This window comes from Fukomys damarensis, unplaced genomic scaffold, assembly GCF_012274545.1.
Source record: "Fukomys damarensis isolate Sample0158 unplaced genomic scaffold, DMR_v1.0_HiC HiC_scaffold_4, whole genome shotgun sequence".
Classification (NCBI taxonomy): domain Eukaryota; kingdom Metazoa; phylum Chordata; class Mammalia; order Rodentia; family Bathyergidae; genus Fukomys; species Fukomys damarensis.
The window spans coordinates 11,563,965-11,576,307 of NW_022900916.1; the positions used below are offsets into that span (position 1 = coordinate 11,563,965).

A 12,343-nucleotide genomic window follows, 5' to 3' on the forward strand; every position below is an offset into this window, starting at 1 on the left:
AAATATACATGCAAAAGAACAGGAAAAGTTTCATGATGGGTTTTCATCTCCATTCTAAATTCTTCAATTTTCTTACTTGATTTTAAAGTTTAAAAACAAAATTTAAAATTTCATTTAATTTAAAAGTTAAAAATCACGTATTTTAACAGTTAAAAACTGAAATGATCTGAAGGTGTTTGCAGGCCTGTTAATCCCTGCGCTCAGGAGGCTGAGGCAGGAGGATCACCAAAAGTTTGAGGCTAGCCTGGGCTCCATAGTAAGTTTAAACCCACCTTGAACTACACAGTGAGACCCTGTCTCAAAAAAAAAAAAAAAAAAAAAAAATCTGAGAGTTTAAAAAGATAAAGAAAATTTATATGATAATGTGAATTATGTCTCAACAAAGCTATTATATATTTTTAAACTTACATGAGTGTTAAAAACTTGTAAAAATTTTAAAACTCAAATTTTCTTCAATAATTTAAAATGTAAAATTTTTCAATGTTCTATGTAAGGAATAGTAAACCCTTCAAAATTTATTTCTGCAAAACAGGCAATTCATGAGCAAACAATATTACTAAAATGAGTTAAAATAATCTTCAGAGTGATAATTAAATTCAAATGATGTATTCATGTATATAAATGAGGCCAAAAGCTTCTGCTTTGGGAAGGAAAAGGCTTTCTGAGATGAGAGTTAAATCGGGATAAAAAAAACCAAAAAGAATGGGTATAAAAGTATTTTCTTCTAATTGGAAGTAGAATCATAGAGATTTTATGTTCAAGGCAAAAACATCCTTCAAAGCTATTTTTTTCTTGCTTCCCTATATCCCCTGAACTTAAGGAGGAGCTTAAATAAGAAACAAACAAGAACATTAAAGTTTCTCCAATGTTTAAAATGGAAATAACCCAACAAAGAATAACAATAGCTATAACATAGCTAAACTTTCAAAGATTCCTTTGAACTCAAAACAGTTTAAAAGGCAGCAAATTTCTCAAATTTCCTTCCTAAACTAAAATTCAGAAGTTGATCCAAGAAAAAATCAAATATTATACTGAAAATAAAGACATCAAAATATTCCTAAGCACATTTTTCTTTTTCCTCCCCTCCTTTCTTTGCTAATAATTCAGCCAATGTTACTCAGCTTAAATGTCATTATGTGTCTTTTATAAGCAACAGAGTGTAGAAATTGAGTACTAATATTTAATAATAGTAATAAGATAGTTGTTTTAAATAAAAATAATCCTGACTTCTCATGCTGCTTGTATAAATATAAAATTTCAAATATTCAATAAAAGAAACTATCATTGCTTCACAGAATCATAGCATTTCAGATCTGTAAAAGACCATGAATGAAGTTCTTTCTACATTGTAAGGAGTATAAAAGTTTGTTTTCATGCAACTAGTTAGAGTAATGAAGACCGATAGTAAGCCTCCTAAATTCTAGTCCAGAGTACCTTGAAGTAAACAATGTTTCATCTGTGCATCAAGAATCTGGTTTGTGGTTTTGCTTTCTTTACCTACAGCTAGTTTCTGAAAACTAGAAACTACATTTTTATATTTTTTTAAGAACTATTCCACAGCATCAAAAGCAAAGAATTCTAAACTTAGAGAAGGAAATTATGATTCAGTCTTAACTCTGCTGCACATTGGCTATATGAACTTCAGCAAGTAACTTTCAGAATCTTATTTAATTCACCTATAAAATTATGATATCCTAAAAGTAATTTCTGCATTTATATTATAAAAAATTGAATGATTTAGAACATTTGAAAATATTTTATAAATTAAGTCCTGCTAGGTGGGAAACATAAATAAGATTCTTGAACATTACTGTCAAAAGATTAAAAAAAGAAATGCAGGGTTATTAAAAACAATATATGATGTATATAATGACTGTAATAGTCCTTTATAATTCTGCTAATAAAAACAGGCCTATGTTTTCTCATTTTAAAATATTTTGAAGTCTGCTAAAGTCATTAATTTGCATTCCTTGTCCAAAATATCAGAGTATTTTATATAATTTCATTTTAAGGCTAGAAGTATAGCTTAGTGGTAAAGAGTATGTTGTGGATTGAATGCAGGGTATACACAAGGCCCTATGTTCAATCCCTGCCCCCCACAAAAAAGAAAAAATTCACTTTACTGGGACAAGTATGTAAATATATGAGTATAACTGATTTTCTCAATTATACAATCCTTGAATATTAATCTAGTCTTTCAGTAACACAAAGAATTCTGGTGAAAATTAATGTAATTTTTTTTAGTACAGAATAAGTGATCCAAAAAATAACCCTAAATAGTAATATTTTAAATCCGATTGAACTACAGGGAGGATTGTTTTAATATATATTTTATCATGAAAGTAAAACTCTAGCTCTGTGGAGAAAACTCCTACAGTGCTCTGAGTATTTCAAGAGCCCACAAATCTTGTCAAGAAAGTAGACTGAGCAAATCTTCATAGATTCACTGTATCTCAAGGCAGATGACTTTATAACCTTAGCCAAAACTGATCAGAAATCAAGAAAACAATACTCACTCAAAGAAGCCATACAAGTCTGTCACCAGTTGCCAGGGTCATCAATAAGCCAGTCACTATTCTCTTTAAAAATGAATGAATACATGAAAGGGTAGAACCTGAGGAACCAATAAGCAAAAATCGACAGGAAGGAAGGAAAAAAGAGAGAGAAAGAAAGACAGCGAGAGAGGGAGGGAAGGAGGCACATAAGCAAGTAGCAGAACAATGAGCAGATGAAAAGAATGAGACGAATCATGGTCAGTCTGAAGCCTTAGTAAGAAAAAGTACATAGTAACAGATAGAAAGATTCAGGGACTAGGGCTCAGAAAAAGGGAGTTGTTAGGTTTCTGTTATAATATTCCAATGCTCGGGCCAGGGATTTGGCTCAGTTGTTCTACCAACTGCATAGCAAGCGCAAGGACCCAAGTTCGATCCCCAGTACCAAAAAAAAAAAAAAATTCCAGGGCGAGTGATTTAGCTTGGTGGTTCCAGAGCCTGCTTAACAAACACAAGGGCCCAAGTTCGATCCCTGGTACCAAAATAAAAAAAAAAAATTCCAATGCTACAAGATATCGATTTAGCTAGGTATGACAACAAGCAAAGCAAGCAAGGACCCAAGTTCGACCCCCAGTACCAAAAAAAAAAAAAAATTCCAGGGCGAGTGATTTAGCTTGGTGGTTCCAGAGCCTGCTTAACAAACACAAGGGCCCAAGTTCGATCCCTGGTACCAAAATAAAAAAAAAAAATTCCAATGCTACAAGATATCGATTTAGCTAGGTATGACAACAGGTTCCTGTGCATCTGCATTGCCTCGAGAACATAGTTTTTTAATTGTCCCTGAAACAATTCAAAAGTATCTTACATCCATTCTCTGGAGAAGACTAAGAAATCCAAACTTATCTTAAATGCTCATTTCTAAACTGCTAGAATCCACATATACAAGTACATAAAAATGTAACACCACGTATGTTTTGTTCAGTCACACATGCTATGTGGTTAGAAAACGATTCCAATATAGAAATAGTATATCATCACAGTCCTCAAAGCAGTTCAGTTTTACACGAGTAGAGGGAAGAGCAAAAGAAGACATAAAAGGGCTGAATGGATTCTCTGACTGTAAAATAAACTAGGGCCAATAAAAAGCTTATCACGTTTTTTATCGGGCAGAACCTTTCTTTGGTATGATGTTCTGATGCAGAATAAGGTGAGTCTGTAATTTGGTCTCCTGAGTTGATTCTCCAGTGTCCATTTGGGCTGGAGTTCACACAAAGGACTTTTCCCACTTGCTACACACATTTGGCTTTTCTCCAATGCAAATCTGCTGAAAGCTTCAAAAGGTAGGGCTTGTGTGGAACTCATTTGCACTCTGCACATTTGAACTGACTTTGCCTCTGGAACTGTTCAAGCTTTCAAAACTTCCCTTCTTGTGCTTCCTGGATTCTCTGTCAAGTCTATAGGATGCAAACCTATTGAATCTTTCAAATACTTTCCATTTATTTCTTCAGAAATGATGTGCTGCAGGATCAGCTCCCTGTTACCTTCTCTTCTAAGAGGTACCTGGACTACAGAGGCACATTGTTCCTCTGGGTTGCCAACCCATCTTTAACTTGAAATGTGGAAACTCCTGTTCTGTTTCCATGGGTTCTGATCCTTCAGGGCATTTTCTATGGGTTACACTTGCTCTTGCTCCTAAACCTCGGCCTGCAGTTCCTCCCACAGCATGGTCAGAACTTCTCCAGCACCAGCAGCTCCAGGATCTGCTCCTTGGCATACACCACTGTCTTCTGAGGTCACAGAGCAGGGTGGAAGCCTCCAAGGCCAGGTGTTTGACAGCTGTTATAATTTAGATCTGGGGTGTTTCCCACAAGCCTTATGTCTCTGGAAGGTGAGTGGATCTTGAACTATACTCATCAGTGGACTCATCCACTAATGAGTTCAGCAGTCAGAGGCACTGTTGGAGGTGGAGCCTAGTAGCAGGAAGTAAGTCACTGGAGGCATGACCTGGAAGGGTGCATCTCCTCACTCTGCTCCCCCTGCCCCTTCTGCTCCCTGGCTAACATGTGAGCAGTTGCATCCCTTCCTAGACCCTTCCATTTCTGCCATTTCTGCCTGGGAGCCAGCTGACCATGGTCTATAACCAGGAGCCAAAATAAACCTGTCCTTCTTTAAGTTGTGAATGTCAGTTATTGTGTCCCAGCTATAAGAAGATGACTAAGGCAATAACAAAACTCTGAAAAGCCAGGAAAAGATGTCCCTGATGTGAGGTTTCTTTCTGTGAATGCTGGATTTCCAAATATGTTCATCTCCTCAATTTTTAGGACTAGAAGTCCCAAAGACTCCTGTGGAACTTGCAGGATGGAGCTGCAACTTTGCCTGGCTTCCTGATTAGCTGATTTGAAATAAGCCACACAAAGAATATAACAAACTTGAGATATTTCCCTTATGGTTTTTTCTAATGTGGAAAAGAACTAGGCAACTCTACTATAATGAACAGAGCAATGTAGGTGCCTGACACATTTAACAAGAAATAGCATAAGAAATCACCTTCATCTCAGCCCTGCAGGTCAGCGAAAACCAAAATTCTTTACATTGGACACATTTTTAGTTGTTTTCAATGGGAAGCTAATAACCAAGTCTGCCATTACTGAAAATAGGAAACCTATAGGCCTCATCTTTCTAAAACAAACATCAAGTCATTTTCTCCTCCTGGAAAGATTATTCAGTAGTTCCTTATTAAGAAAGAGAATTCAGTGCCATGTCTTTAATGGGCATATGAGCCTCTTCATGACATGGTCTCTGCTTAACTTTATCAACATTACCTTTTGTCATTTTAAAAATATTCTGAGTCGTAGTCACACTGAATTAATAATGTTTGAATGTGCAAGTAATTCTCACATTCATTCTTGCACATTTTCTTTCTTCTCTAATCAGAATGTTCTTGACACTAAAAAGCTTTCAAAGGATTTCCAACAGATGTCCACTCCCTTTCTTTGGCAAACAGTAATTTTGACCTTTTTTTGGCTCCTTTAATATCACACAACTATGTCCATATAGCTCTTTCTGCATAGCTTTACTCAAAACACTTTATCAGCCCGGGCACGATGGTGCATTCCTGTGATCCCAGCATTCGGAAGGCTGAGGCAGGAGAATCGCTGTGAGTTCAAGGCCAGCCTTGGCTCCACAGTGAATGCAAGGCCATCCTTGACTATAACAACAAAAACACTTTAGTCAAAAATGAATTATTACCCAAAATTTACCAATTCATTCTAAGCTTGTAAATGTGATATATGTTGAAAAGTATTTGGTAAGAGCTCAAACTGTTAAGGATACTGGCAAGCTCACTTCAAAAAGGTATTCCTGAGTTCAATCCCCGGTACCAGAAAAAAAAAAAAAAAAAAAAAAAAAAAAGGTATTCCTGCAATGTAAAAAAGATAAATACACTCTTTTAAGCTCCTTTAGAACTGACCTCGACTCATTTACCACAGGGAACATTTAAAAGCATGCAAATATTGGGGCTGGGGATTTAGCTCAGTGGTTTTGCTGCCTGCCTCCTAAGTACAAGGTCCCGAGTTCAATCCGCAGTACCCCCTACCAAAAAAAAACAAGTATGCAAATATTATAGTCTGGTTCTTTCTCACTTAGTAGCAGCAAATACATTTTGCCACACCAACCACCAGCATCTTATCAGCAGGCATCACCACCCTCACTTTTTTTTTTAAATACATGCAGTCTAAATATGCACAAAGTTCAGTTTCTTGTTTCTTCTATTTTCCTTCCTAATCAATTTCCCAAGGTTTCTGTGAGTCTGAATTTATTGTAATAATCCTAGACTACTAGAATCTACATCTTGCTAATTTCTAAGGCAAAACAGGGGAATTTACTGAGTTTAAATTAGTGTTTGTCTTAGGGTAGTGGTGATTCCTGATGCCATAGAGAAATAAAGCAAATCCTCTCTGAAGGACTCAGATATTCCAGAAAATAACCTTTCAAGTAAAATACTCAGCACATATCAAAAAGAACCAGGAGACTAGAAAAGCTGGACTCCAACAGAGTTAGCAAACATTACAAAGATAACTGTAAAGATCACAAACCTATTAAACCCAGGGAACAAAACACCTTATCAAAATATGCTCAAAGAAAGATGTCAAGAAACAAGAAATGTGACACATGATAAAGCATTTTATGAAAAAGAATTTCTAAAAAAAAAAAGACATAGTGACCAAAGTTCACAAAATAATAGACTAGTCTAATCACAACATAAATAAATGAATGAATGAAATGGAAGACCAATCAGGAAAAGAAAAGAACAGAACAAAGAACTACAGGAATACACAAAAACATTAAAAGAAAAGTTAAAAGGTTAAAAGAGGGTAAGAGAAGATAATAAAATTGAATATAGGTTTAATCAATATACAGAAACATGACAAAGAAGCATGCATATCTGAAATCATGGCTTAGAAATGATTAAAGAGATCAATTTACACAATGAACATGAAAAATGAATCACAAGTGAGATGAATAACAAAAAAAACACCGATTTCTGAAATTGGAGGGATTCAAAAAGGAGAAAATCTTAAGAGTCAAAGAAATACCGCAGATCACTTTCAAAAGACCATGATCAGAATGACAGAACTAATGTGACAACTTGGACACAATGGTGTGATATCTTCTACATGCAGAAAGTAACCAAAAATTCCACAAGGCAGCTTGGAAGTTCAGTTCTAGATTGTCCCTCCAGGCCCATGTGTTAAAGGCTTCATCCTCAGCTTGGTGCTACTGGAAGGAGATGGAAACACTTAAGTGGCAGGGCTAGTGAGAAGGCTTAGGTCATCAGGAACTGACCTCAAAGGGTAGTTTGGGACACAGTCCTTTTTCTCTTGCTCCTTCGCTTACCCTAAATAAGGTGAAGCTTCCAAAATATACTCCCACTGTGACACACCCTGTCAACCCAGGCTCAAAGACACAGGGCCAATTGTTCATGGAATAAAACTAAAACTGTGGGCCAAAATAAACTTTTTCTCTTATACGCTGATTACCTTAGGTATTTGTTAGAGTAATTGAATTCTGGCTAATACAAAGGAAGTCAGGTATAAAAACTGTAATCCAATTGATAAATGGGAAAAAATTTTAATAGACATTTCTTTAAAAAAAATATAGAAGTGCCCAGAGCCAGGTGTGGCGGTACACACCTGTAATTCCAGCACTCTGGGAGGCTGAGCCAAGAGGATCACAAGTTTGAGGCTAGCTTAGCAACTTAGTGAGATCCTGTCTCAAAATAAAAAGTACTCTGGTACCTCAAAAAGAAAAGATAGACAGATAGATAGATAGAGCCAATAGACACAATAAAACATGCTCAGTATTATTAGTTAAGGAAATGCAAAATAAAACAACTATGAGACATTACTTCAAATCCAACAGGATGGGTCTATAAAGAACAAAATAAAACAAAAATGCTGGCAGAAAATAGAGAAAGTGGAATCTCCACATAAGACTCGTAGGAATGGAAAACAGTGCAGCTCCCATGGAAACAGTTTGGCTTTCCTCAAAATGTTAACCATTAAGAGTTAAATGATATACCACACATACTCTTGGGAATATATAAATCAAGAGAATTTCTAGAATACATCCACAAAACACACACACCTTGGAATATATAAATCAAGAGAATTTCTAGAATACATCCACAAAACACACACACACACACACACACACACACACAATCTTACCCTCAGCAATCTTGTTTATAATAGCTAAAAAATAAAAACAATTCAAATTTCCATCAAATAATGGATAAACAAAAATGTGGCTATATAATATTTCACACACAATGAAATATTTAGCCATGAAAGAATGAAGTACTGATATATGGCACAACATGATGAACTCTGAAAATACTATGTTAAGTGAAAGAAGCCAGAAACAAAATGCCACATAATGTATGATCTATTTATATGAAGCGCTCAAAAGAGTCAAATATGCAGAGACACAGCACATAGTAATTGAGAACTGGAAGAGAGGGAGCAGGTACAGGGATTGACTGCTAATGGGACCAAGGTTTGTCAAATAATGAAAATGAGATACTATTTTATCAAGGCACAATACAGGAAATAAGAATATAATAAAATTTCCCTCAACTGTTCACCAGTTTTGCTTGTTTTATTTTTGGCGGTAGTGGGGACTGAACCCAGGACTCTGTTGTGCTAAGCAAGACCTCTACCACTGAGCTACAGCCCCAGTCATTTTTATTTGGCAACAGGATCTTGCTCAATTGGCCAGACTAGTCTTAAACTCAAGACCTCCTCCTTTAGCCTTTAGGATTGTAAGTGTGTACCACCATACCCTGCACAACTGTACACCTGAAAGTGATGATTTTATAGTACGGGACTTAGTACTTAATTTTTAAAATTAAGGCAACTTCTAACAATACTGGAATAACAGGGTCAGATTTACATACCCCCCACATCTTAAACACTAGAAAACACAACAAAATATGTGAAATAACTTTCAGACAACAGGAATAACTGAGCCCTAGTGGATAAGAAAACACAGGGCTGTGATTCCTGGATGAAAGAAGAAAAAGATTAACCACTGTCTCCAGTTACACTGGCAGACAATTTTCTGTCTGTAGTAAAGGGAAGAAAAGGCAAAAAGAGCATGACAGTTTCACAGAGAAACAGGTATCAGACTTCAGGAAAAGCCCAAAAAGCTGGAGTCTGTGGACCAGTTGGTGTGTAAAAACACTGTAGAAAAAGGAAGTTTACATAAATATAATGTAGGATGGTTTCAAATTCCCAGTTTGATTCAAATTCCTAATCTGTGCATATGTGAGAGAAAACATAAGAAAAGACAAGGGAAAAATTCACAGACCTCATTTACATATCTACCAGCTACAGGAGACAGTCCTAGTAAAAGAGGCTCAAACAGACTGAGGCTAAAGGCTGTGCTAGATCTCTATTTACAAAGATCTAACAGCACAACTGCAAAACACTGAGCTGGTTCCCAATAATTTATATATGAATATAAAGAATAAAATTCTGAGCCTGTGGCATGGCACGTGCCAATAATCCCAGTACTCTGGAAGGGTGAGGCAAGAGGATCACAAGTTCAAGCCCAGCCTGGGTAATTTAGAGACTTTGTCTCAAAATAAAAAATTAAAGAGTACTGTGTATGTAGCTCACTGCAAAGCCCAGGGTTCAATCCTCAATACTTCAAAAAATAAAAATAAGGTTCAACAGTACTTTAAACAATCTAGGACCCCTAAGCATAAAGTACACATTTTCAATAACCAACGAAAAATTAACAACTATACAAAGAATCAAAAGATAAACATAACAAAAAGAAAGCTCAACAAGCAAGAACAAATCCAAATATACTAAAGACTGAAACCCTGAAGGGAGGAGAAGGTGAAGGGAGGGCAGGGACAAGGGAGAAAAATGAGAACCAAGACCTGTCATGTAAAGGTACAAGATCCCAATGATGAATGTAACTATACTGTATACCTAAAATGTACCAATAAACTCAAAGAGAGAAAAAAATAAATAGATGAAAAAGACTGAAATGCTGACATACCTATATAAAAACTCTACATGTCCAAAAAGGTAAATGAAAATACAAATTTCATAATTAAAAAAAGATACTTTAAAAACACAAAAATAATAAACTACTACAAAAATACTGGAAAACTACTGTACTATGTAAAAAATTGGAAACACATAAACTAGATTCTTTAAAATAAGATCAATAAGGTCCGGGGATTTAGCTCAGTGGTGCCACCGCCTGCCTGCCTCACAAGTGCAAGGACCTGAGTTCAATCCCTGGTACCACCCCACACACACACAAAAAAAAAATCAATAAATTTACAACTATTTTCAGATAGATTACATATCTTAACGTATGAAACAATGCAGCTTTTCAAGGATAATATAAAATATCTTCATGATTTCAAGTAGGGTAAGTTCTCTTAAAAAGACACACGCAAAAAAAGACAAAAACAATAATAAAGAAAAAAATGGGTAAATTGAATGTCTATCCATTAAGACATTAGAGTGAGAGATTAAAATTTAAAGAAAAAACTTAAGAGCCAAAGGGATATTTGAAACTCATGTTATACAGGACTTAATATTAAGTATCCAATCTCCTTGACTCATTCATTGCTAAAAGAACTAAAACATACTGACACAAATTAATACATCTAACAGCACTGCTGACATGAATACAAACCAACAGGAACTCTACCAATATACTGTTGATATTTGTAGCTTAACCCTTTGACAAAATAATTAGGCAGTGTCTAAAGTTGAAGCCAGGGATTTGGCTCAGTGGTTCTACCACCTGCCTCACAAGTGTAAGACTCCGAGTTTGATTCCCGGTAACAAAAAAAGAAAAAAAAAAGTAAAGTTGGAGAAAGCCTATAACCTACAAATCCCAATTTTAGGATAAACCTTATAAAAGGTGTATTTACATAAGCCACCATATTTGTGCAAAACGATTCAGAGCAGTATCACAATGGTCCCAAACTTGAAGCAACTCAAAAGGCTATCAGTAGAATGTTCAGATAGTAGCATACTCTACAATAAGAAAAATGAGCCAACTAAACAAGAAACATGGATAAATTTTTTAAAGCATACTATTTTCAAAAAATTGGGTATTATAATTTTAAATTATAAAAACTGATGTGAGATGTTGAAGAGGAATTTTAGCAGGATGATAAAATAGGACTTTCCAGCATTCCAGCATGGAGAGACAGCAATTTGAACAACAATCTATGTACAGAATCACCTGTACACAAGCAAAGGAAAACAAGTAAGACAAATAGCACCTAAATATAGCACAGAAATCTTAATAGATGATAAGAATGATAATTTCACATTACCCATATCACACTTTCCCCAACCCAAAGCACTTCAGTAAGAGAGAAAGATATCCTTTGGGTGGGGAAAAGACAAAGAAGCAAGTCTGCACTTCCGACCCTAACGCCAGGCCTGCCACAATAAAACACAGCCTTACCGTGATGAAGTGTGATTTATCCCTGGGATACACAGATGGTTTGACATACACAAATCAAAATGATGCCCCATTTCTATACATGACAATAAAAAAATCAAGAAAAGAATCCCATTTATAATAGCTAGAAAATAAGACAGCAATAAATTTAAACAAATAAGCAAACAATCTCTCCACTAAAAACTGTAAGACTGGTAAAACGAATTAAGACAAGACAGTAAGTAACTGATTATACACAGCAATAGTGAGAGGTGAAATAGTTCATATAGTTTGGATATGCAGTTTTTTAACTGGATACCTTATTTTAAGACTTTTTATTATTTTTCCCCTTTCTTCTAATGTTCTGTTCCCTTTCCCTTATTTCTTCTGACTCATATTCTTTTTTTTTTTCCTCCAGTATTGGGGATCAAACTCAGGACCTTGTGCTTTAGAGGCAGGCACAGTAGCACTGAGCTAAATCCCGGCACTGTTCTCATACTCTTGACATCTGCCTACTTATAAAAACAGCATGAATAATAAAGTAAAAAGAAATAAAAGCGAGAACCTACCTGAAGTCTTGCTAGTTGTGCAGTACGGGCTACTATTTTATTGTACGGCTCAACAATTTTTGCTTTCATCCTAAGAGAATAAAAAAAGTAGTAAGAATAAAACAATTTCAAAATGTCAATGGATAGAAATATCTCCATTTCATATATTAATAAAATGAGCTACAGTACCTATCTACAGCTCCCTGTAAAGCCCCAATTCTCACTTGCATCATCTGAAGAACACCTAGGAAAAAAAAAGAGCTTATGTTAGTTTTACAAATTTACAAAGATTCATACTGGGGGGGGGGAAATATATAT

General features: G+C 35.5%; 1 protein-coding gene across 1 annotated transcript in view; it reads right to left on the reverse strand.

Annotated features, from left to right (window-relative positions):
* The window catches only part of Cog5 (component of oligomeric golgi complex 5), a 275,944-nt gene that overhangs the window by 235,866 nt on the left and 27,735 nt on the right, over positions 1 to 12,343 (reverse strand). Inside the window, exons 4-5 of the mRNA XM_033756778.1 lie at positions 12,215 to 12,269; positions 12,047 to 12,116 (exon numbers count right to left, since the gene is read on the reverse strand). Of these exons, the coding sequence (XP_033612669.1) occupies positions 12,047 to 12,116; positions 12,215 to 12,269 (125 nt within the window). The remainder of the gene's footprint in view (positions 1 to 12,046; positions 12,117 to 12,214; positions 12,270 to 12,343) is intronic.